Source organism: Oculina patagonica, chromosome 12 (assembly GCF_052425735.1).
Source record: "Oculina patagonica isolate OP01 chromosome 12, crgOcupat, whole genome shotgun sequence".
Taxonomy (NCBI): Eukaryota; Metazoa; Cnidaria; class Anthozoa; order Scleractinia; family Oculinidae; genus Oculina; species Oculina patagonica.
Window position 1 is genome coordinate 15,047,124 of NC_135769.1, and position 27,694 is coordinate 15,074,817.

Consider the following 27,694-nt stretch of genomic DNA (forward strand, 5'->3'; position numbering starts at 1 on the left):
AGATTGATCTAGAAGAGAACTTCAAGAGATGGGGTATGCTTAGGCTCCCGATGGCGGCTAACAGGAGCTAGGCATAAATAGATTGTGCTCGGCAACTTTTGAGCAACTTTTTGTAGTACCAATAACCTAGGGCAACTTTTGAGCAACAAATTGATATAAAACCAATCCAAACCATAAAAGGTCGTTTCATTTCGAAGGATTTTATTAAAACTGGTTTTATCAAAACTGATTTTTATTAAAACTAAGGATAAACAATAAAATGACAATAAAATAACACTTGCTTTACGCCCACGAAATCTGAACAGCGGCTATCTATCTATCTAAATATGGAAATAATTCAGAAATTGACCCCATTGAGGTTGCCATAGACGCTGGGGCAACTCTTAGTAAACCTGCAAGCGCTTCAAGTTCTAGAAAACGCAAAATTCACTCTAGAGAGCAAGCAACTTTTCTAAATTTTGGTGGCAACTTTTTGATATTTGAGCAACTTTAGAGCAACTTTTGGGTATTTTGTGAAGCAACTTTTCCGGAATTTACTAGCACAATCTATTCATGCCTAACAGGAGCGCTTTTGGTACAAATGTAGCGCAGCGTATCTATTCCTGGGAACGAAATAGAATGATAGAACGGGCGAAAAAGCCATAAAAGAGCATGGTATGTATCGAAAAGATTACAAAACTCAAGACAAAGAAAGGTAAGTAACATTTGGTGGAACTGAAATCTTAAAATGAACTTCTTAATGTAACATGGCATCGTTTTCGATGTTAAGAGCTTAGAACCAGAAGCCGAATGTACTTAACTAAACTACTTACAGGCCTTATTTTGTGGCATATTTCTTTGAGGACGGTTTTTAATAATAATTTCAATTCTCCGGCTTCTGCCCGGATTTGCCAAGACTTGGGGTGCTTACCATTTAGCCAAAAAATCCGGAAATTTCGGTTTACAGTCAAATGGTAAGGTAATTTTCCGGAAATTCCATTCGGAAATTGTGGACTACCTCTAGAGGTACTCCACTTTTTCCGTTCGGAACGGAACATCGGAAATTTCCTTACCATTTGAACGAATATTCCGTTTCCAGGCCCTTTTTAGCACTTTCGCGCGGTTTTAGTCGTGTTTTATACAATATGGCGTATTTACTGTGTTTTTAGAACGTGTATGTTCACCTCGACCATAGAAATGTCAGCACTTTTTTTAACAGGAGATAAAAGCTGCCTGCCTCTGGTATTCCACGTTGGAATTGTTCATGTGTTCATATTTTTTCTCGGGACAGGATCTAGCTCAGCCGTGCCAATTTTCACTCGACTGCGAAATTCACTCGGTGCGTAGGTGGGAACAGTTACCTCAAAATAACCTTGTATTCTGTTTAAATCGCGTCTCATGGAACAGCTGACGGCAGTAAACAGCATCAGCCCATCTTATTCGTCGAAAAGTTTGTTTTCTACCTCAAAATATTCAGCTATATCGACAGAAAACAACACTGAATTTGGCGCTTGATCGAGTGAGCGGGATGGAACGCCTGGTAGAATAATGGTAAGCGAAATCTCATCCGGTTGGTCGGCATATTCGGAAAATCGCTTACCATTATGCAACGGTCACACCAACCGGATTTTTCTTACAAATGGTAAGCACCCTTGGTTTCTGGTTTTGTTGTGATCATACTTTCAGTTTGTTTTGTTCACCTAACTATCAATGATTTCCGGAATACAGAGCACATACAATAGGCCTTTATATCACGGTTTTCAACGCTATCTTGACGAGTATAGTACTTTTTTAGTAGGCAAAGCGGGTAGAAATTACAGTGTTTGTATGGGAATCCGACGGCAAATATCTTTTGCAAAAAATAAATTCTGGATAACTTATGAATTGTTAAGTTAAGATACTAGGAAAAAGTTTTTATCCACCAAGTTTGAAGGATGTATTTGGGCTAGAAAGCGTTCAGTGACGTTTTTAATTTCCCATACATTTGTCTATATTTTTTCCCGCGAACAGCGTCAATCCTGCGGAAAAAATAAAGACAAATGTATGGGGAAAGTAATCAAAGGCCCTTTGGGCTGTCTCGTGTCACTCTTTTCAATATGTGTAATTTGTGATTTCAGTGTTAAAACCACGAGGTAAAGCCTCGTTTTGGTGTTCAGCTTGTTTTCGTTCTATAATTTTATAAAACGATCGTTCGTTTATAATCCTTTTTGATGTATTGACTGGGTCTTGTTTCTTTTGCTTTTGTAAAGTTCTCAGGCTCAAAGGCTAGTTTTCTACCAGGTAGTTTTATTTCGTCTTAAACTCAACTTGACAGTTTCAATACGCTAAGGGTGCAGAGGATTATAAAGAAGGGGCATTCCAAATTAGGAAGAATGTGGTATATGCTGAAAAGTAAACAGATCAATGTAAAACATTGACTTTGATCAGTAGTAAAGAGTATTCTGGTCTCGAATTGTCACTATTCGTTATCGTCGCTATTCAGGACTATTCGTCACTATTCGCAACTATTTGTTAGTATTTGCAACTATTTTTCACTATTTGTTACTATTCGTCACTACCCAACTACTATTCGCTGGCCGTTATTCACGACTTATCACATACTATTCGCGACTATTCGCTATTCGGTTTTTCCAGACATCTATTTAGACCAAGCCGCCATTCAACACAGGAGATGGGACTGCTCAGAAGCTTCTAAGTCAGAGAAGCGTGTACTCGAAATCAGATTGAGGCTGTGAACATTCACTAGGCGACTATATCTCCGTTCTTGAGCCCAAGAAGCATATCAGACGGAAACTGTTTGGTGAAGAACATTCAGAGACTCCTGACAGTTATCTTTCAGTGGCGACTACACAACATCCAGTTGGAGACTACAACTCCGCTCTCGAGTTCAAGAAGAATGCACTTGAAATAAGACGGAAACTGTTTGCTGAAGAACATCCAACGACCACTTGCAGTTACCATTCAGTAGGTGTAACACAGCATTCATTTGCCGACTACATGTCCGCTCTTGAGTCCAAGAAGCGTGCGCTTATATCAGATGGAACCTGTTTGGTGAAGGATATTCAGAGACAGCTGACAGCTACCATTCAGTAGGGGTGTTACACATCATTCACTGGGCGACTACATCTCTGCTCTGGAGCCGGATCCAAGCTTGTACTTGATATCAGTCTGAAACTGTTTGGTGAAGAACATTCAGAGATGGCTATGAGCTATCATTCAGTAGGGGGTTACACAACATTCACTGGGCAACTACATCTCCACTTTGGAGTCCAAGAAGCGCACGTATGATATAAGAATGAAACTGTTTGGTGAAGAACACTTACAGACTGCTGACAGCTACCACTCAGTAGGAGTACACAACATTCACTGGGAGACTACATCTTTTCTCTTTAGTAAGACAAGCGTGCACTCGACATCAGAATGAAGCTGTTTGGTGACTGAGGACACCCAAAAACGGTTATAGCAATCGTCCAGTATTGTTTATTATCAGTTTTTTTCTCATTTTTAGCTCATTACAGGGTGAGTATACTGAATCATTACGAAAGTAAGTAAGTATATGAAACTTTATTTAAACAGGGTGGGTCATTCAGGTAGAAAAAGTTATTATAAAAGAAAATGTTATGCTAAGCTGTAAAAAGCTAGTATGTTATCTACGCTTGCAATATTTACAGGGAGTTCATTAAAGACTTTCGCGCCACTAAAAAGAAAGGTGTTTTTAGAAGATATACCATTTCCGGGGATGGGGAAAGCAGAGACTTGGAACATTTTGCTGAGATCATTTTTAGTCTTCTTTTTTCATATGCGGGAAATAAAAGTGGCGAACATGCGGGAAAACAAAATGACAAAACACCCGGGAAAACAGAATGACAAAACAAGCGGGAAGACAAAATTAATGAAAACACGCGGGAAAACAAAATGACAGAACACATATTATTTATGATTTTTACCAAAAAAACGTGCTCTCTATTTTCGACGCAAAAGAACGCAAGAGGAATTGAGGGTTACTCGAATCACTCGTCCCCTACGTCACCTTCTTGCGCCGACCGTTTTGCGCTGTTTTCCATTTCTTTTGTGATTCATTGCCCCCTTTCTTTAAACGATCAAAGAACAATATCAGAAAATAGAGTACAGTCGAACCCTTATTAAGCGGCCACCTCCTGTTTAGCGGCCAGTTACTGAAGTCCCGAAACTACTGTCAGTAAAATACTGTCAAGAAAAACCCCTCTTAAGCGGCTGCGGTCACCTTTTTGCCGTCCCAATAAGCGTTTTTCTATTGCTTTTGCCCCTATTTAGCGGCCAGTAAGAATGTAATTTACGATGTTTGGTTTTGTTTTCAACAAGCTCGGACAGATAAGAGTCAAAAGTGAAAGTGACGGCTGATAAAATTATTCAACCACAGGTTTATTGTCGTCTTCATGTGATTCCGTTATTCCTTTTCACGCTATATTGTATTGAAGAAACGAAACCTTTTTAAAATGTCTTATGTTAATTTCTGACGAACCCCTATTAAGCGGCCAACCTCTATTAAGCGGCCAGTTGCCATTTCCCCGAGGATGGCCGCTTATAGGGGTTCTACTGTATTTCATACATGTTTTTTGTGACGAAAACGCTGAAAATAGAAAATTCCGGTATGTTTGTAACGAACGTTTTCGCAAAGTAAATAACACCAAGGTAAACTCACGCGGGAATACGTTACCGAGGTGTTTGCGGTCACACACTTAACTCTTTACCAAGGTCAATCTTTCATACTGTTTTCCGCGCGAAATGCGAAAGTGGATAATTCGAGGGTGCTTGCTAGCATCATCTCGCATTTATTATTCATACTGTTTCGATAGTCCTCTACTGCTTTGTTATGTCAGTGTTTCAGACACCGAAGAATTAGAAAGTGAAGACTCCGTTTATAAGAGATGAAATCGAAATACATATAGGAAAATGCACTATAGACCTTCCTTGACTTGTGTTCACGGTATTTAATAAAACGCCAAATTTCCAAAAAAAGCTTATATACGGTGTACGATGAGTATCATGCGTTAAAATCTTGAAAAGTTACATGAAATCTTGAAAAAATACATAAAATCTTGAAAAGTTACATGAAATCTTGAAAAAATACATAAAATCTTGAAAAGTGACATGAAATCTTGAAAAACACGAAAAAATCTTGAAAACAAAGTGAAAAATCTTGAAAAACGCGAAAAAATCTTGAAAACGCGAAAAAAATCTTGAAAAACGCGAAAAAATCTTGAAAACGCGAAAAAAAATCTTGAAAAACACGAAAAATCTTGAAAAACGGTAAAAAATCTTGAAAAACGCGAAAAAAATCTTGAAAACGAGAAAAAGCTTGAAGATTAACAAAGGTCAAATGAGATATTGATCTCACGTGAGACGACGTGCTTGCATGTTGAATACATGTCTGTTAGGCCAAACACTACTACCTTTGAGCTGTTTCGGTAAAAGTATTGGTTGAGATTTGCGTTTTGGAACTCAACTAACTGCCTCCATTTTTTTATTCGTTGTGTCTCGTTACTTGCATCCAACAAATAAATTCTATTACAGTTTGATTACTGCATTTGAAGTCTCCAGGATGCGGTAACGATGATCTCTTCTGGCAATTTTTTTATTCTTAAGCAAGACTCGAGTTTCGGTTCTTTAGTGGAACTCATCAGTTGCTCCTAAAGTCTCGTCCAATTATTTGAAATCATTCGATTTGCCGTTTTTGTACAAATCTCAACACCCAAGCTAAGGGGAGCTTGAAAAACTGAAATAACTCACAATGCTTTGAGACTGCATTACCCTTGAAAGGACTCGGATCTTAGATCTTCGCATCCGTTGAAAAGACACAATCCTGCGAGCTGACCGCACGCTTATGATAAACAAAATCATTGTTCGAAATAGCCTGCAGAACAGGCGGTTTTTATATTTTTCATTCGCGCTCGCCCTCGCGTGACCCGCTAAATAAAAACCTAGCACTTCGCGCCTCGACCCGCAAAATAAACCGCCTGTTCTGCAGGCTATGTTCGAGAGGTCTACTGATCCGATACACGTTCCAGACAGTGAGACAACAATATTCTTTCAAAGGACTGATAAACGACTTTTAACTAAACATGCCACAGAACAAGCAAACAAAATGGCATTAATATTTTTACTGAAACAGCTCTAGAGATCTAGAGAACGTAAAATCCATAATTAAACAGACTGAAGGTTAACTTTAAGCGGCCAACGGGAGTCGTGTTTGGCCTAACAGACATGTATTCAACAAGCACGTCGTGTCACGTGAGATCAAGATCTCATTTGACCCGTTCATGATAATTTTCAAGCTTCCAGCGTTTATATCAAGATTTTCGCGTGATTTTCAAGATTGTGTGGCGTTTTTCAAGTTTTCTCGCGTTTTTCAAGATTTTTCGCGTTTTTCAAGATTTTTTCGCGTTTTTCAAGATTTTTTTTGCGTTTTCAAAATTTTTTCGCGTTTTCAAGATTTTTCGTGTTTTTCAAGATTTTTCGCGTTTTTCAAGATTTTTTTCGCGTTTTCAAGATTTTTTCGCGTTTTTCAAGTTTTTTTTCGCGTTTTTCAAGATTCTTCACTTTGTTTTCAAGATTTTTTCGTGTTTTTCAAGATTTCATGTCACTTTTCAAGATTTTTTTCGTGTTTTTCAAGATTTTAACGCATGATACTCATCGTACACCGTACTTATACTTATAAATCAGCAAGCCATTTAGCTTTCCACATTCTAAGAAAGACCACGTTTTTGCTGCCTTAAACACACCTCTAGCCAGCGTAGCTTGGCGCTCTAGTCAGTCGGGGAGAGCGAGAAATCGCGCGCGCGAGCAAAGCGACGGCGGGCGCGATTTCTCGCTCTCCCCGACTGACTAGAACGTCAAGCTACGCTGGCTAGTTGACCTCCGGAAATCTAAACCTCGCGCCATCATATTAAATTTCAAATTTCTCTGTTTGTTTATTGCTGGCTCGCCTTAGCGAGACAGCACACTATTCTGGTAGTCCTGTGTGTGTTGGGTATTCTGTGTTGTGTGTGCGGTTCGGAGCCAAAGTTTGGATGTCAGATTAAGCGCATGCGGCGTACGATTCTGTATATTTTTATTATGTCACACGATAGCGTGTATTATCGTTTGTCACACGATTGCGTGAAGTAGCGTTTATTAAAAGCATAAAGTAAATAATTGTTTAAAGTAAATATGCTGTTGAATGCTTCTTTTTGTTAACCGAATTTGGGCCGAATTTTAAGCAGCCCGGACGAAAGTCTTAGTACATTTTAGTCACAGCAAAAGGTCCATACATTGTAACGTTACAGAAATTCTTCCGATGTGTTTTTGGAGATAGGGAACAGCATCTGCTAAGTTCTTCTATTAAGCCTTTTTTATACTTTTTACCTTTTATTACGTATTGAACACCGTTATATCGTTGGGCGTATTTTAAAGCGAAATGGAATGCTATTTTCCCGCTTTTGCAAGCTGCTCTGAGTAACAACTTGTGGCATGTGACTGTGTAAATTTTTCTCTATTTCAGTCGCGAGACCATTGTTTGATTTTTAGGGAGATATGGAAAATTCATGTGCTCTATTTTTATTATGCCATTACGATTGTGTTAAACATTGAATATGCTATTGAATGCGGTTATATTATTGCAACTGAAGCTTGGGCCAACTTTTAAGAAGCACGACAAAATTACTCTTTTAATAGCTTCAGTAACAGCGAAGAACAGCGAAAGGTTCTCATTATGTTACGTTACATGTGTATTAAATGCTTGCAATGTTTACTGGAGATAGGGAGAACATCTGCTTCATTTAATAATCGCCAAAAATGAAATCCAGAACTCCAAACAAGCCATTCATTAACATACTGTACCTCCAAACTTCAGAAATAATGTAGTGTAATCGTTAATTCCTCGAGCCAGCACTCACTTTCATTATGAAATTCCTAGTTTTATTTGCTTATCTTTGAGTTTGCCTCGCAATCGGTCATTTTATCTCGGCTGCCTCCTCCTCAGGCGCCTCGATTTTCTTTCTCCGACAAAGAACAAAGCGAGCGCGAAGCGCGAGTGACTGGTGCCGAGCGCGAAGCGCAAGGGACCACGGGAAGGAGAAGCCCATGTCCCCAAACTAGAGAGAGGCGTCTGGGTACGAGGCAGTTATCTCGGGGTACTTGAAAAGCCTACCTATTTACCTCGGTAACTTCATGGTTAGTATGGTTAGTATCGTTCTTTGTTGTTGTTATTTGTTGTTTTTTTTTTTCTTTCTTTTTTTGTTCTCGCTTACAAGGAATCACAAGATATGTACCGCTCGATACAAAGGCGTTCATCTAAACACATGCTAAGCTATCTATTACGGAAATTCCGATCATATATTAATTAAACTATTAAAACAATTTCGGGAAATTGAATGTCAATCAAATGCATTATCAGAACACACAAGACTTGTGCGACACGCTCATTTGTTTTTGTAAAAAGAAAATTCACGCCACCGTACACACAACCACTAGTCACGCATTTTGTTCCTTTCGCGATAACTTAAATCGACGGTTTGCAAGAGGAGCAAATCCAGATCAGCCAATGAACGGCGGTCAACATTGGCCATTTCCATCGTCAAGCGCCACATTTTATCATCCAGGTGAACTGCGAAGCCTGCCAGCAGGTCCAGAGCCTGTACATGATCCACTTCGCATGCAATCACCAATTCTACTGGCAAGAAGCACGCCATCGCCTTAGTCTTCAGTTGCAAGTGATGTCGAAGTACTTGCTGCTGCGGCAAATACAAAACGAAAAAACCTCGCGTTTAGTCTGCTGACAGGACTGAGAAAGAAACGCACGAACGTCTTGAAGCGTGGGCCCCCAAATTCAGTAAGCTGTGGGGAGTTTCACAAAGAGAAAAAAAAATAATAAGCCCTTTACAATAAATACTCATAACCTACAGTTTGATAAACTAGCGCGTTAGTTGCGACCTTTGTTGTTCTTTGATATGAAATTCCGGCGGCCTCAGATCACAAAGCAAATGTTGACATGGCGGGAAAATTCCGCGGCCTCACAAAGCAAATGTTGACATGGCGGGAAAAATGTTGACATGGCGGGAAAATTCGGCGGTCTCAGAAAGCAAACACGCATGGAATGCACCTTTCCCCCTGTAGAATTATCTCGTGTCGTCATGACAACGTCATACGACACGAGACAAAAACGTAACTGAACGCTTTCTAGCCCAGCTACATCCTTCAAACTTAGCAAATAAAAACTTTTACCTAGCATCTTTACTTTACAATTCATAAATTGTCCAGAATTCAATTTTTGTAAAAGATATTTGCCATCGGATTCCCATACAAACACTGTAATTAAATTTCTACCCGCTTTGCCTGCTCGTCAAGATGGCGCCGAAAACCGTGAAGGCCCATTTTATTGCACAAGCTTACTTCTGTCTTGGCAAACATTTTTCGTGTGTTGAACACTCGATATCACGTCTAGAATCAAGTATCTGTAGCCTTGATCTATCTCACTATCTCAGGAGCAATGGGCTCCTGACTATCTGTGGTAGACTAGCGACAGAGATACTTGGCTTCTTTATTGACGCAATACGGTTTTTGTGTGGATTTCCACACATTGTTATCATGCAGTTTTTTCCGATTGGGGGGTCACTTTCCGTAATTCAATTAAGTGCTTACGGAAGGATTCGATAGTGTTCGGAGAATCCGAAGTTTCGGTGAGATGTAATTAGCAGTCAAGGCAGTGAACTATTCGATCAGTATCGAGTAAGTCGCAATTTATTCCTGAATCTAGAAGCGACTTTGTCGCTCAAAAGAGTCGACTTGTGGCAAGTGTAAGGTCTCGACTGTCTCGTAAAAGCGACGCCGCGAGTTAAGGAATCAACTGCCTAAAAGAGACTTGTTCGCGAAGAGTCGAAGTGAATTTCCTTTAATTTGAAAAAGAAGAAACTCGTATTTATAGAGGCACAAGTAACTCTCCGTGTTAAAAGGATGAAACTCTTTCAGGAAGGAGGATATTTCTCCGTGTTCAAATGTGGGTCAAATGTGAAAAGGGCGAAACACCATCGGTTGCCGAAAATACACACAGCATGAATGCGCAATGAGTCATCAAAACAAGCTCGATGATCATGTTGTTTTACATGTCTTGGGCTCCGGAATATAATTTACGTACTCCATTTGGCTCTCAAGTCATGAATGATGTCGAATTCAGAACTGCCCAAAAACATTGTCCTTAAAGTATAAAAATAACACCAAATCGTAAAATTTGCATATTGAAACTGTGCGACAAAATAATTTAATTGTTGGTTGAAATTGAGTCCTTTGCCGCTCCTCAATGCAAACCACCGACTCGAAAATTAAAGAACAGCGAATATTTCTTGACGAAAAAAATATTACTCTGCCTTTCTAGGCAAGCTACTAAGAAACTATACATTAGTGAAAGCTTATTGAAACGTGCTTTTTCCAGAAAGGTTATAAAACGGCAGCAACGCATATTGAATAAAGAAAATAAGTTTATCGAGGAGTTGTTTACACAGGCGATCTGAGACAGTTCACGTGCTTGCACGCAACATTTGTTTTTGAATGAAAATAAGTATCCTTTCTTGTTAGCGGTAAGGGTAGGCTTTTGGTTTCAAAAACTAGCTTTTTTAGGATTTTGGGATTTTATTTCCGTGAAAAAATGTCATCTGTCGTAAACTACGTGACGGTGGGGGGGGGGGGGGATATGAACGGGACGGGAAAGTCACGGTCTTTTTCTGAATACTGATTTTGGTAGTATTTAGGGTGTTTAGTTGCAGAACACCGATGTTTTTAGCCGTCAAGGTCTCGTGTTTAGGGTAACATCATTAAAAGTCACTGCAGACTTATTCACCTGTGTTGGTAGCCTGAATTTCAGGAGCAGGCGACCAGAGAGAGACGTCTGAAATTCAGGCTACTGTATTGGCGGACAGAACGCCAATTTTGTTAGTGTTGGAGCATTGCGTGACATCCCAAAAACCGGCAACGGCAACTTAAGGTGTTCCTTGAAACGAAGTGAAGGGTACTTGTTTTCAGTCTTGTGAAAAATTACATGTAATCGACTGATAAGTTCTTTGTTTTCTCGTCTCGTGTCTCGAATTATTCGACTGCAAACTCTAAGGTCCGGTTGAGACGCCGTGCTTTTCATGAGACGAACTCAATTCGAATTTGGGCCGACCCAAATTGACAAAAGTACGCCTCTTGATTCAGACGCCGTACTTTTTGGCCGTTCCGAGGCCGTTCCTAATACAAAATACATTATAATATAAATATGAATTATAAATACATGGCAAAATACATTATAATAATTTATGAATTGGGATCGGCACATGAAAAGTACGGCGTCTGAATCAAAGCCGTTCCAAAGGCGTTCCACAGGCGAAATTCTCGGCCAAGCCAGGCGGGAAGAACGGGTGAGCCGTTCCAAATTGAAATAGCCGTTCTAATTTGATTCAGACGCCGATCTTTTCCTGTACTTAATTCAAGGAATTAGGTTCGGCTCATGAAAAGATCGGCGTCTGAACCGGGCCTAAGTTGTTCACTCGTGATATTCCAAATGACTGTCAACTTAGATTTCAGTGCTTATATGTCTGTCTTGATTTAATAAAAGGTGTCTAAAGATTTTGACACAGCTCTAGTTCTAACAGGGGCGGATCCAGGGGGGTGGATTGGGTGGCTAGCCACCCCCCTTGATCCACCAGAAAAATAAAAATAAACATATTAAAATAGAAAATAAGGACAATGTCCATCCACCTTTCATAGTCAGGCGGCCGTTCAAAGTTAAGGAAGGCCATTTTTCCAAAATAGGAGATTTTCAAAAGGCCTGTTTTATGAACTTCTGGCTTAATGTAACAAAACATGTGTGTATAATTTTAGAACAATTAGATTCCTTTTAACTTTCAAGAGTTGTTTTAGCCTTGCTGGAATGATTTTCTTCTCCATTTACATCTTTTTTAGCGAGCTTTCGTACCGTTTTTTCGCATTGAAACGATTTCAAAAGCAAGCAAAGTCGCCAAAGTTGTACCCATGCCACTTTGCCAAGGGCTAAAAATTTTCACGCATGTGGGTGAGCAAAAAAACGCATATCTGTTCTTTCCTGTAAGTTCCTGGCTTGTAAACTTTAAATTTCAATCACTGTTCATTTCATAAGAAGTAGACGTTTTCTCCGAAATATAACTCAAGGTAAGTTGAAGGAAGAATATTTTGCCAAATTATCAAGGAAAAACAGTGTTTTAATAACTTAATTCACAGCTGTATAAAGCTGCTCAGAATCGCGGAAATCACGTCTAAGAGGCTTCAACTTTTCACAATTTTCTAAGGGGGGCATGCCCCCAGACCCCCCTAGGGGGAAGGAGGCTTTGGCTTCACTAAATATGGGCCACAGACCCAAAATGATTTGCACTCCACTTTCAAAAAACTGCCTAAAAGCCCGAACCCCCCCTCCCCCCCCACCATAAAAAAAACAAACCGGGGCTTGAACAATATAGTAAACAAAAATATTGGTAAACAGCCACCCCCCTTTGAGAAATCCTGGATCCGCCCCTGTCTAAAAACATATTTTTGCAAGAAGCTTTGCATGAATCGACTAGTTGTAGCTCATGTTCAACGTAAATTACTCTAATAAATCTCTTTATGAACCAAAAAGACTGCATTTACGGCATTTTGTTCAAATCAGGAATTCTACCAATTTAATTAACTTGTTTACAACATGAAATAACATCAAATGAAAACAAATTTTTAAAGCGCCGGAGCGAGAGATGGACTAAAGCTTTCTAAATCCATGCATGGTCTAAAATGAACTATCAGAAAGCATTTTACATCGACGATCGCTTCATTTTCAACGAATTCGGGATTAAAATAACTAAATAATTCATGACTCAGCGAGACCATTCGGTCATAGTTCATGTCAATTCACGGCCGGAAACCCCGCATATCGAATTGCTGCTGACTATCGAATCACAGGCCGCTCTGATTGCTAGCTTAGCCAAACGGCAAAATAATCATCAAATGAAGAGAATTCTACTCACATAAGGGTTTGAAGTGATTTCCTTTCGACCATCAGCTGCGCTCTTTGCAACCTTTCCATCTTATTCACAATGTAATACCCCGGATGTGGAAAAAATCGTTATAAAGGGAACCAATACCCCCGGACATTACAACAGAATTTTTCTAAGTCTCCAGCCAAGGAAGAGTTCAAGCCGAATATCGCCATGACCGCCTTCAAATCAGCCCTAAAGTCTAGTTCCGAGTCCTAGTTGATGTGGCTGAAGACCTTTGCCGTCTAAAGCAAGCACAACGCTATTTGTACCTAGCAAAACTGTACCGAGTCAAGAGTTCAACCCGTTAAAGCTTTGTTCTAAGGTACAATAACAGCCGACGCAAAACTTGCAAATCGTTAGACTTCCACCTTCATAGGACTTAATGATGTCCTCCGGCAAACTTCCTTTAGACAGCAAAATGAAAAACTAGATCACCTCTGTTCTACAAGTCAGCGCGCGCCATTAGAATTCAAAGTTCGGTAGATATGGCGAGTTGGAGCCTGGGTAAACTAACCAAAAGTAAATGGAAGGGGGGGGGGGGGTAGGTAGGTAGAAGGGATAAAAGCCATGAGTATAAAATTGAAAGCACTTCATTTCCACTGAAAGTAAGCCAAATAATCTCCCATGTCCTTAAAAGAAAAAAAAAAAAAAAAAAGAAAAAAAAAATCTCAACCCCATTCAATTTTCTTGACAGCCAGACTGTAGCCACCTTTTATTAAATCAAGACAGATGTACAGTGAAATAATTCATAATGGAAGTCCACACATGTACGCATAGCGGACTTTAACTGTTATTTTAGGTTTCTACACAGTGAGTTATCCCTGTTTTTGGAGTAGCGAAGTAAACTTCTAAAAAGTTTAAGCTGACAAAGCCATAAGAATATTTGTATATAATTTTCGGTGGTTTTCGCAATTTTCGTTTTTTTTTACCCTCACCCCTACCTGTGTGCCAATTTTCGAAAAAAAAAAACCCGTTTGGATCGCTCACAATCACGGTCGCTAACTTTGCTTTGCACTTGTTTACGGGACATTGGAAGCAATTCCAAAGAGAATATTCATAAACTTATCATGTTTACAATTAAAACAGTATTATCTGCTCTTAAATATCTGTTGTGGGTAAAGTTTTCTTTTGAAGCATTTAATATTGATATTACATGTCAATTTCGATAGCTTTTCACAGCTTCTCTATTTTCTCAATTCTCCGTCGTTACAATCACGATCTATTAGTATTGCAGCCTGAACTTCAGACTTCTTTCTCTGGTCGCTTCGTCTCTTCTCGGGAGTAAGCGACCAAAAGAAGACGTACGCTATAATATTGATGTGGTGACTCCCAGCTAATCGCGTAATTTATTGCGCTTCATTGACTATACCCTTGTAGGCAATATTAAAGGCACAGCAAGTAAAAGAGAAAACATTTTAATAAAGTTCGTAATCTGAGACGGATTAAATTTTGGTAGAAAAGCCATGAGCCGATGCCGTGGGCAGGTCGGACCAAAACACTGTAATGATAGAGTAAGTTAGAGTAATTTAAATTTTGCTCAAAGATAAAACTTGCTTTCATGCATATCCTTGTTTATTATAAATGGAAGAAAATAAAATCACGTCCCTCATCAGGGTATAAGTATTTTCTGTAATAATTTATTATACTTCAAGTTTAAGTTATTTTTTTTACTTCCCAGAAAAGCAATAAAACTACTTTTGAAGTGTTTACTAGCTTGTTCTGCGAGGTTGAAGTAAACACGTATTTTAGCGATGATGTCATGATCAGCAAGGCGTATTTCACGTGCACCTGTCCTTGGTTACGTCATTGTTTTCGTGTTGGCCGGATGCGGACGTGGAATAATTCATTTCTGCATGGGCACCTAATTAAATTCTGATTTTTTTATTCGGAGGATTAAAGCTCCAGAAGCGAAACGGCAAGCATACAGAACTCGCAAGCACACACAGAACACGAAAAACACGAAGCATTCGCGAGGCACTCCATCATCAAAGAACAAACGAACAGAAATTTACAAAGAAGTTTGCGTCCTGTTAAGCCAGTTTGAATCAGGTTTTTCTCGTGGAAAGGACAATCGGAATCACACCCGCGTGACACAGATCTAAACAAAGCACGGAAGATACAAGAATTAAAAGAAATGCGCGCTCTGTTCCACGAAATGATGATAGGTAAGAGTCTTTATAACTTATGTTTTCATATATTTTCGCTTCTTTTGTTAAGAAGCTATCACGTTCAAGAATTTAACGACTTGTCAAGAGTCGTAATTGAAAACAAGGGCCCTTTGGGTCACGCCAGTACATGTACTTGTGAAACTGAAACGCGATCGTTGCAAACTTCGTTTGTGGGGCAACCTGTGATTTTAGACCTGTTTATTCAGAAATCTTAAGCTTCTTTTAAAAAAATACACTGTGATGATACCATACAGTGCCAATTTAGTCACTTTTCAAGCAGTTGCATGTTTTGTCAACAACAACTTTTTGTTCGTGTTGTTTTGAATAAAATCAGGTCATTTGGCACGAATACAGGAAGTCAAGGCAGTCGCTCCATATCGCTTCATGCGACCGCAAGAAAAACAAAAACAGTGAACCTTTAGGAATGATTAAAATGCCATATTTAACTTTTTTAAATATATTTTCCCGTATATTTTACAGTGCCTTTTACTCTTTCAGATACAAAATAAAAAAAATAAGTGAATGTCGGTTGCTCAAAGTTTAGCGTTTGAGGCACAAACTGATCGACATAAACAACGCCGAAAGGCGTTTGAAAAATTAACTTATTCCGACTAAAATATTCTGATGCAACGATTTTCATTTCCTGACAAGTCGAGAGATCACCGAATTTGACATGTTTGTGTTGTAATTAACAATTGCAATTTGACACTCGGATGAAAGTGTTGCTCGATCATCTTGGCCTTCTCTTGTTTCATGCCAAGCTAGGTGATGCTGCATTCACCTTCCGACTTTCTTTTGCACAGGCGACAAACTCAGCAGATATGATCCACTAGATCTTGCACACAACCACTCACATTTCGAGCTCAAATGGAGGAAAACGCCTCGAATGGTGAAGGAAGAGGGCGATAAATGCTTTCAAGTGAGACGAGATCATGAAGTTCGCGTCAACTTTCAGGTAGCTATATTGTTGTAATTTTAGCAGATTTTAGTAATATATTCCTTCGCAGTTCATGAGTTTCATTACTTTTGTGCACTCGAATATCTTTATAGCACAATATATGTGCAGACGTTTGAAAACGAATTATGTCGATCGAGTATCGAGTTTTGTCGGGCGACTAAAAAAAAAAATAGATTAAAAATTCACACGGATGAGCAGAAATTAAATCACATTTTGACCCAAAAGAACCACTGTTTTTAGCCACTGTTTATATACATGTACCGCTAAACGGATCAACTTATTGTCTATGATGTTCATGCAATATTCGTAAAAAACTGGTTCGTTAATTTTACATCGATTGCTCAATAAAACCTCAGCTGTTGACACAAAACTGTGGGTTACCGAATTGGTTTTGGTCATTTGGGAGAAAATGTTTTAAAAATTTTGTGATTATCAATAAAAACTATGGATAGCGCTTCATGTATGATTTTGTAGAATGTTGATTACATCGTGAAATCGACAATTGTTGATTTCTATTTCTTTGTTGTATTTTGACTAGCGTGTTATCACCAGAGTAAATTAACTGAAAGAGACAAAACCTTCCATAAATAACATACGAGTTTAATATGGACTTGACCTAGCTTGCGAGCTGAGTGCTTTTAAATTTCCTAAAACATGTCATATTACGGTAACTTTTATAGTTAACCCTTGGTTTCCCAAGGGATAACTAAGAATTCGCTACGCTAAACAATTTGGGGAAATGTTAAACATTGACATTTATGTAGGGACATGGAATCGAAATACCCTTCCATAGAAGAAAATTCATATAATCAAAGTATTAGAAAGAATAAAGACAGGAAGATGAAATCCCGGGGGGGGGGACTCCCATATGAGAGTGACGGGGATGCTCGTCGTCTCGCTTAGGGGTATAAATTTCGGACTTTGGGTCTCGCTTAGGGTGTTCTGGGGAAAAGGCAAGAAAATGACAATATTTTTAGCCGTCAGAGTCTCGTTTAGGGTTACACACGAAGAAATATACCAATATAAGTTTTTTTCTCAGAATTTTGGTATCTTTTAGGGGTCTAAAATAGCTTGAGCCACGCCCAGATTGGTCTCGTTTAGGGGTTCTTTTCAAAATTTCCGACGAGCATCCCCGTCCCTTTAATATGGGAGTCCCCCCCCCCCGGGGATGAAATACCGACTCAAGGAAAATTAAGGTAATTTTGTCATCAAAAAACTCTGAACTGTGTAATAATTTTGTTGTCAAGAAAATGCTCCCCATTTATTGCATAGAGGATATACATGGTTGCACAGTGATATGAAATTTGTCTTTGAGTGTACAAATAGATATGTCACGAGTGAACGCAGCAAATGAGTGGGATATTAATTTAAACACAGGAAGATAAATTTCATAACTCCAAGCAGCCATGTATAATATTCTGTTTATTATATAAACCTACTAATTACAATGTTTTTGACGATTTCCGACCATTTTCCGAAGATTTTCAAAATGTTGTCCAAAGGTCGTAAGAATGTTGCCGAACATTTTCCGAAAACTTTACCGAAGAGTTTTGAAGATTACCAAAGATTGCAGAGGAAGATCCGAAAATCTTTAATATCGATTGATAAACTTTGGCTCACTGAACATTGAAACAATATGGTAAACTCTGTGAGCTGATTGGTCAAAAATAATATCACACATGTGTGTGGATATCATTTTTATCCACACATGTGTGATAGGTGATAATGACATAAGAGGCCCTGCCAGGGGGGTTCCCGTGTCGCTTGTATAAATTTAAATATGTGCCATGTCGCTGTTTTATCGCTCTTCATGTCGCTGTCGGTAATTAAATTGAAGGGAAATTACTTGTCCTTGTCGGAATTTAAGTTTTTTCCATAAGGGTTGTTGTTTGTCGCAATTTTATTAGTATGCTGTCGCTACCTTTTGGGCCATGTCGCTTGTCGGAATTTACCTTGGCAGGGCCTCACATAAGGTCTCTCGCCTGTGCTAGAAATTTGGGAGTCTGGTTTGATGAAAAAATGTCCATGTCGTATACACATATCAGCAAGGCATGCAGTAGTGCGTTCTTTTATTTACATAATATAAGGAGAATTAAGAAATATCTATCTGTTGATAGTCTATGTACAATTGTTCATGCTTTTATTACCTCTCGACTGGATTATTGTAATAGCTTAATGTATGGACTGCCAAATCTTCAAATTTTGATCCAAACTACAGCGTGTTCAAAATGCCGCTGCAAGACTAATTATGGACATACCAAAGTACTCACATATAACTCCAGCCCTCTACGAGCTTCATTGGCTTCCCGTTGCTCATCGAATTAAGTTTAAGATTTTAATTCTTACCTTTAAATCAATTTATGGTCTTGCGCCGCCATCTTATCTTAGAGATTTGGTGAAAGTTAAGCAAGCGAGCTCATACTCGCTACGCTCAAATAGTAGCCTATTAATAATTATTAGAATTGTTCCATGGGAGACAATGCGCCCTACACTTGGCGGCAGGTCCTTCATTTCATTGGCACCGGCTTTATGGAACAGTTTGCCGGCCGACCTGCGTCTTATTACAACACTTGGTGTTTTTAAAAGTAAACTTAAGACATTTTTATTTAGATCAGCATTTTAATGTATCTTTTTAAATTTTTACCGTATTTTATTTTAGGTTTTAGTTGTTTTATGTATATGTATTCTTTTTATTGTTTTTAGTGAAATTACTGTAAAGCGCTTTTGATCAGCACATGTAAAAAGCGCTATATAAATTTTTAAATTATTATTATTATTAATTATTATACCATTTTTATTGATTTGCTATCACTCACTATACCACTGCAGTTTATATAATAAAATTCAACTCAGCACCATAACCATACAGTTGTATACACTAAGGCCCATCCAAACTAATCCAGATAAATCTGAAACAGTGTTTATACAAATCTGAAACAGTGTTTATACACCTGAAAGCAGATTAAATGGTTTCCATCCACACTATCGTTTTTGTATCATTTTTGATTTAATAAATTCACTGTCCACACTACTCTGGATAAATTTGAAGACGAAACACAGCATCGGCCCTAAATGAATGGTAGAGAATGCATGTTTACTTGAGCAAAAATTCACAGAACACAGAATTTCATGAATTGACGTTGCTCAGAGAACAGTAAGGGAAATGTACCAAGATTTATAACATGTGCAGAGCTATTGACAGAAAATGACCATAAATTGAAGTTAGTGTTTTCGGAAAGCTCTGTTTTTGCCGTCCACACCTCACCACCTAGCCAGCGATTTTAGGTCATTGCCCTGTATTGCATTGGCCATCCTTAATTACTGCGCAGAATTTTATGCGTAATTAGCGCGCACATCAACAAAATGGCGGCTTTTTTCTAGGCGGCTTAGTCCGCGAGAGAAGTAAATTGTCACTTTCTCCTAAACGAGCCTGGTGACCTATCAATTTTTTCTCATAGTTTGGGTGTAGCGATCAAATTCTTTCTGTAAAATGAAAACAGATCAATTCATGTGTTTGAAAAATAAATTATCGCTAAAAAAGTGTACTTTGCCAGTACTCGCAGAGGAATTATAAAGGAATTATATGGAATATACATGGTCTTCCTGCTCCTAAACGAATCTGGTGACCCCCCCCCCCCTCTTTTTATTTCAAAATTTAAGTTCCCTTGAAGTAATAAACCAGTAGACAAAGTTTGTTTAAAAATCTATGTTCAGTCTTATTTCGGGGCAATGACCTTAACTCTGGAGACTGTTTTCGAAAAGATCCACTTTCGGTGACTGAAAATGCCATTTTAGTGTGGATGGTTGGCCAAACTGGAGGAAAAAGATGTGTCTCAGACTAAGTTACACACTCAAATCATTTTGTGAACATAACTATTGATAAGAAAAGGGATCCGTTATGCATTATTAACAATAAAGTTAAATTTGTGTTCAGCTTTATAATCAAAGGCTTTTTGAGCAACCTTATGTTAATTAGATGAAGTGCCGTCGTTCCCTTTATTTACCAAATGAGAGTTCAATATATTGCCTTCGAATGTTTTCTTTATAGGAGTTATCTCAATGCGTCACTGATGCTTTGTGCTCACTGGCTTCGTAATACAAATTCTATTACCGTAATTTGTTCACCACCAAAATAAAGTCTAACCTTTGAGCATTTTTTAACTGTTAGTGGGATGCGCTGAATTGAGTTTTAAATTACTGGTACTTTTCTGTCAAACGTATATTACCGGTTTAGTCTAATTTCAAAAGGTGAATATAAGAATACGACATTCTGATTGGTCAAGAAGCTCTGGTTTATGACGTTATATTCACCTTTGGAGGTGAATATAACATTCCAGGGCTTGGTTACTAAGCCACGCCAACTCTGCCATCCAGGCAAGTAAACATGGCGGCATTTGATGAATTCTTCGTTCACTCGAAAGAAATCATGTCAAGTCCGGGGTATACAAAACAGTTGGAATTTTAAAAATTGGCTACCAAGGCTTTTGAACCAAAAATATTTTCAAGAGATGGTTCTCAAGGCATTAATTAGAATTGGTGTTAAGGACAATGGTTTTGGAGATCGCACAGGCCACAAGAAACTCATTGGCAGATCAATTGACCAAAAATGACTCAGTTCTCTTCAGATCAGAGCTACTCAACTTATTTCAAGAGGATTTACACAATTGTTCAGAAGTCGCCAACGATTAAACAAAGGTACTAGACATGTCGCAAAACAAAAACATGCTGCATTGAACTCATGTTGTTCCACAGTGAGCTGAAACATTAATTAAATTACGTCACATGGCAAGCAAAAATGCATGTACCTCAAAACTGCTAGTCACAATCTCACTTCACTTGCCTCTTTGATTGTGTTCTTTTTTCATGGGAGTTGCATGAATGGGACATTGCTCTCAGGCTTCGTAGAGCGATTTTATTTACCACTGGAAAAAGTGCCAGTACGCTTACCGTTGATGAATAAATTAATAATGTGGTTTGATATCAGAATGGAGTGAGTGAGTGATTGAGTGAGGGAAGTCAAAGTCATTTTCATACCTCATTACCATTCGTTAAAAATGATAAGAAGGCCGCTAGAGGCATTTTACAAGCTGTGTTCACATTAGACATCAACTATGACTAAACTGTAATCCACAATTAACAATTGGAAAGAGTTCACTAGCTAATTACAGATAACCAGTACTCGATCCAAATAACGTCTTGGGGATGTATGTGTATGGGATGAAATAAGTCAAGGAATGGCTGCTGGACAATGCCCGTCAAAACAATATATAGCAAAATTGTTGTAATGTTCACTGTCAGTGAAAACAGAATGTCTAGGGGTGCCTGGAAAACCCAAATAGCAAATAGCGAATAGTTGTGAATAGTGACGAATAGTCGCGAATAGTCACGAATAGCCGTTGAATAGTCGCGAATAGTCAGGAATAGCTGTAAATAGTCGCAGTGAATAATTAAGCCTACAGGGTTTTTACAAAATTTACTGCCACACGCACAGAGCAATCTAGAAGTTCAAGCAAATTATATATGATATGCTGCCCGCTCAATCTAAAAGAGAGTGCAAGTCAAGATGTAACTATATGAATCACTTTTATTGATCTATTAAGCCTATATCTCAATGCTGACCGACCATAAACTGTATTTACTCACATTTCGTTCTCATGAATCGCGATCCGAGGCACGTTCTATCAGCAATACAATAAAATACAAATGAGAGAAAAGTGTTCTGTAATTAGTTTATTGATGTGAAAAAACAATAGAATTAAGTTGTGTTATAAAAAACAACAACACCAAAGCCAGTCTTATTCCCAGCCGTTGTTTAGGCTCGTCACGCAACGCTTGCTTGCATAAATTTTATTCCCCTTTTGTTTTTGGACTCTACCTGGGGCTGTCGATCACCGGCAAGAAAACAAAAAACACAATAATAAGCTAATGAAGACACTTTTTCAACGGTAATTTTTATATAAAACATAAGAAATTCCGTTTATCATTTGTAATTTAATTATTTCCTACCAAGCATCCATTTTTACTGAGCGGGAAAATCTCACGTTGTTGCGAGGTACTGGGAATTACATGTCTCTAATTCGTCACTATTCACCACTATTCGCAACCATTCGTCACTATTCGCGACTATTCGTCACTTTTCGTGACTATTCATCACTATCCGCGACTATTCGCACTATTCGTACTATTCGCTGTTCGCGACTATTCGCTTTTCGCTATTCAGGTTTTCCAGACACCCGAATGTCTAGAAATCAGCAGCGAGAGTGGGAGCTATGTGAACTAATGGTTCATGTTTTTGGGTGAAAACCCACCTCAAAGTTGGCAGTCGTCTTTCCCATTTTCATTTCAGCCCCAAATGACCAAATGACCTCTTTATTAATAGAGAAAGAAATCAAACAAGTTTCCAAGCATCCATGTATGTGACTGAATGTATACAATGTATCTGACAGGCTTTATGTGATACAGGCTAGCAAAAAGAAAATTTGGGAAATATAAAAAAAGTTCAATTCTGATTGAATGTTGTCAGCAACTTTTTCAGTTGCAGTATATTTTCTGAATACTTCCAAGTAGTCTGGAGGGGGAAGGAATATAAATCCCATTTCCCAGCCTATTGTTTTGCCAAATTATTCCAATTTTTATTCCCAGTTGCATTTTTTTTGTTTGCGATTCCCAGTCCCAGTGACCTATATCTCATTTAACCAGTGAAAAATTTGCCAAAATCCAGTTCAGGCCCCTCAGTCTGAGCAGCACCCGAAACAAAAATTCAAATTTCTTTGAGAACCGCATGGCAAGAAGTTCATTTGTGGAACCAAAGGGGGAAGGGGAGTTCGAGCGCGAAGCGCGAGGTGCGCACTTTGCGCTCGAACTCCCCTTCTCCTTCCCCTTTGAACGCCGGCCACGCACGCTATTAGTAGAACTAATTAGTAAAACTAACTTGTAACCTTCATTTAAAGTGATTAATAAACTTAATCGGGGTTTGTTTGAGCCTGTAAGTGTAGTTAATAATTGGTCTTTTTGTTTTAATACTTGTCAACTAGAGTGAGAGAATGGTAAGCACTGCAAACAGTTCCACTTCAGTCACACCACCATCATCAGCAGCAGTTAGCGGGGACAGCAGCATGGGCGACAGTCCAAATTCCGCTACTCTGGTGGCAATGATCCTGCTAGGTGCTGTGTTTTTAGCGGTGGTTATTGCCTTGCTCATATATCGATATTACAGAAGAACCTCTGGACCGGTCTGGATATCCAAGGTATTTAGATTTATTACCTGCAGGTGTTGCAGGTTTATAGACATGTACAGCGTCAGTCTCATTTGCATGCAGGATGGCAAGCAGTCTCGGTTATTATGCTATTTAGTTCAAAAAGGTTTGACTTTGTTTCAAGACAGGAACAACCAGATACTTTGCCAACAAGAAGCAGTGCAAAGGTCTGTATCAGGGGCGTACCCAGCCCTCCAGCCCATAGGCCCATTGGCCCGGGCCTACAAATTTTCCGACCCACTCGTATTTTTGTGTTTTGCTGCAGCCGCAATGGCTGCAAGCAAAACACATTGAGAGCTGAAGTTTGTGCCGTAAGGTGTAAGTGCCGTAACAAAGGAGAAATCTGAACTACCGATGTCAATCAAATCCATGAACAAACAAAATCGAAACCAATGAACCGTAGCGCCGATCGCATTCGAAGTTACGGGCCAAAGTATTCGAACGCAAACCACGTTCGACACGTTGGAAAACAGAAAACCGATTTAAAAGTATATCGCATTGGGAAAGAAAACAAACTGTGGCGCGACCACTCCAGTTTTATGAGAAAATTATTCAGTTTCCATCATTTACGAAAAGAGCGAAGACTTGGAACCTCGCCGAAGGTCATAAATATTTTCTCCGAAGGACCGGTTAGTGCACAGTTTGTAAACTTTCGCTTTGAAAATAAACTTACCCTCACCTTGTCTACACTGTCTACAGCGTACTAGTACTGTATTAACTCTGAACTTCATATTTTAAAATAAAATGTATGAACGTGTAACTTGTCACGCAAAGACAGCTGGAAAGGAATATAGTAACATCATGCTGGTCTGCACCGCTAATTGTAGCTGTATTCGAGCTATATAAAAGACAGCTAGAAACGAATTAATACTAGTAACATCACAATGGGAAAGAAACTTATTCAGTGGTTCACACCGTCGAAAACAAAGAAATATTAAATGCAACATTCGTCAGTTCGTGTTTAAATGCGTGCGACCAGTTTGTTTACTAGTTATTAAAAACACGGTATTCATTTAATAAACAGTTCATCCTTAAATTTCAGCTTTTCTACCACTGACAGGTAGGTACTATAAGCCCCGCTAAAAATAGCTGGAAAGGGAAAGTTTTTTGAAAAATGAATTTTTGACTGCCAGACGCGCTGGCGCCACATGTTTATTTTGTGAAGATTACTTAAACGCCGCGTGAAAAATAGAATTTGATGTCCAGCGAGCCACTGCATCTACGGCTACGCAGTCCTCAGTGAATCCTCCAACTTCACAAATTTCTAAAACTTTAAGAAAACGAACTTTCGAAGAATCAATTCGATTATTCAAAAATTGGTCCTTATCGATCTTCCGATCTTGTTGTGAAGACACTGCAATTCGACGTGTGTTCATGCGTGAAGGGATGACTGACGAATGATAATAATTATTTGTAAACTTTCGCTTTCAAAATGAACTTTGCGTTACGTTCAACCCCGTCTTTCTGTTTTTTATCAAAGAGACAATGATTTCAAAGACATTTCGTTAACTCACTGGTAATTAAATTATGTTTGCTGTGTTTGATTTCAATTTGAATTCAATTTGAATTTGTTCAACCCCGATTCTCTTCGGTAACATTTGGCAAACACTCTCTTCGATACCTAGGGCCCAAACTTTGGAATGCTCTCACACCTATACTAAGAAATTTACCATCTTTAAAACAATTCAAATGCGGTATACGTGGTCGGGACCTCACTGCGCTGGCTGCTAATATCAGTGACTGTCGGGGATGCAAACTATGTCAAGAATGACTGCCAGCCATGACATAATTTTTACTTTTTAACATAATTTTAATTTTTATATTTTAATATAGATAAAGAAACAGAATTTTAATATATTTGTACTTAGGTTTTTTTTTTTTTTTTTTTTTTTTGTATATAAATATTTTCTATTATATATATATATTAATTACGTTTTTTAGTTAGTCAGGTTAGGTGTCCACAATTAGTAGAGGGGACTTTTCCCCTCAGCTACTACAGATTTGACACGTTAATAAAGTTATTATTATTATTATTATTATTATCATTAAAATTATCAGGATTGAATTAACACAAAGTGAGTACAATAAAGTGCAATTATTAACCTGCACACAAGTGACAGATAATAAAAGACGTTGGATTTGAATTTCTACTCACTTGTCTTTCATCAACATGTTTGCTAAGGCTTTGCTCTAGCAGCAAAACACATGGACCCATTGGGGCCCTATTTTTTAAATGTATGATAGCAATTCAGGCTGAAGGGTTTCAAGATGAAATAGAAAGCAATTTGTAACGTACCTTAGCATTGTATTTTTCGCAACTACCCTTTCGCGATGAGATTAAGACTTATCTAGCAAGTGCAAACTCGGGAGTCTTCTAGACTAGCCAGCTGACAGTCAGATGCACAAAATTTTTGCATGCACCGTAAAAGACGAATGCGTTATTTTGGAATGAGTGATAACTGGCGCAATTCTTTCGATTCCTTCTTTCGATTTTTTTTTTAATATAAATGTCACTTACCGAAAGGTTTTTCTTGTGTTCCTGACACACTTCATCCAATTGACGATAGTTTTTTTTCACTTTTATGTGCCTCCTTCCCATTCCCTCTCCTTGCCAACTTCCCTTCTCTACTACCTCTCCCTCCTCTTTCTTTCATCACCTCCCCCCCCCCCCCATCTTCCCTTTGGCCTTGAAAACTTTCGTTGACAAATGTTTCTAGCAATCGTTTTCTTAGGTTCTGCAAAAACACTAATGATGGATATGTCTACATTTATGTTTCTGCTTCAGTTGTTTTTCAGTTTGGAATATATTTTTTACGCAAGTTTACTAAGGCTTTGTGGGATAAATATGTTTCCTTTTTCCCTTTTTGTCTTTAAACTATTTAAGAAAAGTAAATTCATAATATTAATTTTTGAGCAACGCGACAATCACAAATGACACGGTGAATTCAAATGTGTTTCTTTATATCATGAGTGCTTTGCTTTGATTTCTCGGGCCTGATAGGATACGATTGTAACACCTTGGAATGCAAACAATGAATACAATGCTAATCAACAAGCAAACAAAACCTGGTCACTTTTTAACTTCTGGAAAAACAATTTGCATTTGTGTGAAGCTTTTGTTTGGACTGAATTAGTTCTTCAGTTTCCCTGCAGTCCTTCCGTACGCGTTGATTTTGGTTTTATTGGCTTCGTGTATGATATAGTCGTGTTTTTCGTAAACCAAGCTGCAAACAGGTGCTTCTGTGTGGTTTCTTTGTGAACAACTCTTGGGGTTTCGTGTGTCAAAAGATCTGAAGTTTACTGAACACAAAAAGTAACAACAATGTCACTGTGCGTCTTATAGACAGATGATCTTCCGAAAGAACCAAAGAGACTCTTCTTGATATTTCGAGCGTCTTTTGCGGATTTTTTGTGAGAGCAAAACTGCTGGAAAAGTCGCTAAGGATGAGTTCGTCATCGCTAATTTTGGAATAACAAAGGAAACTGCGTACGGACGGTCGATCAAGTCATGTGTCCGGTATGTTTGAATTGGCATTTTGAAATTGTTGGTGCTCCATCTTTACCCTTCATTTGAAAGACTCGCTGTTTTCTCCATCTTTATGAATTTTGTGCTTTCGGTTATTTAGATTTCTGCAGTTTAAATAGAAAGCATTCCGAACGAAGAGGCTACAACATCGGAATAGTTATTGTTTTCAACCGAAATACGGTGTATTACACTTCATGACTCATCTTTAAAAATTTAAATTGATTTGCTGAATGATATTTGAAGATGGCAGAGCAGAAGTGATTCGCTAACTCGACGCAGTTTCATCGTCAATTCCCTTGACTTTGCATGTTCACAACAGCCGTGAAAGATAAATATTTTTTTAAAATCAATAATTAAAGAGCTGTAACTGATTGAAAGAGTTTTTACTTTAAAAAATTGAAATTGTACCTCGGGATCTTTGTGTCATTAGGAAAGAATAACATGTTATTGTACCACTCGATAGATTTCCATAATTCAAACTCAAATTTAAGTTTCGATAAATATTATCCGTTACGTCATCGCAGCGTCGTGCAATGTAAGCTTAAGCCAAAAAATTGTCATTGCGAAGAAGTTTTTATAACATGAATAAAACAACTTAGCACAATTCTATTGTATTTCGACAACTAGACGGAAATTTTTTTCTTGTAGGGAGGGACAGAGAATTGTTATGTGTTATGGTACGTTGGCATGTGTTTAGGAACATTTGTTCCTTTCTTTTTCTTTCTTTACCCATCACATCAAGTTAAATAAATAAATAAATAAATAAATAAGCG

General features: G+C 38.4%; 1 protein-coding gene across 3 annotated transcripts in view; it reads left to right on the forward strand.

The window, feature by feature from the left end:
- The first annotated feature begins 661 nt into the window (after positions 1-661).
- Positions 662-27,694, forward strand: part of LOC144633004 (serine/threonine-protein kinase LMTK1-like) — a 35,175-nt gene continuing 8,142 nt past the window's right edge. The window contains exons 1-3 of one of the 3 annotated variants that reach the window (XM_078491777.1): positions 14,808-15,178; positions 15,985-16,136; positions 23,174-23,386. In XM_078491777.1, the coding sequence (XP_078347903.1) occupies positions 15,148-15,178; positions 15,985-16,136; positions 23,174-23,386 (396 nt within the window). In that variant the 5' untranslated portion in view covers positions 14,808-15,147. Of the gene's footprint in view, positions 695-14,807; positions 15,179-15,984; positions 16,137-23,173; positions 23,387-26,415; positions 26,913-27,694 lie in introns of those variants that run through there. The other 2 variants (XM_078491778.1, XM_078491779.1) reach the window with 2 other exon arrangements.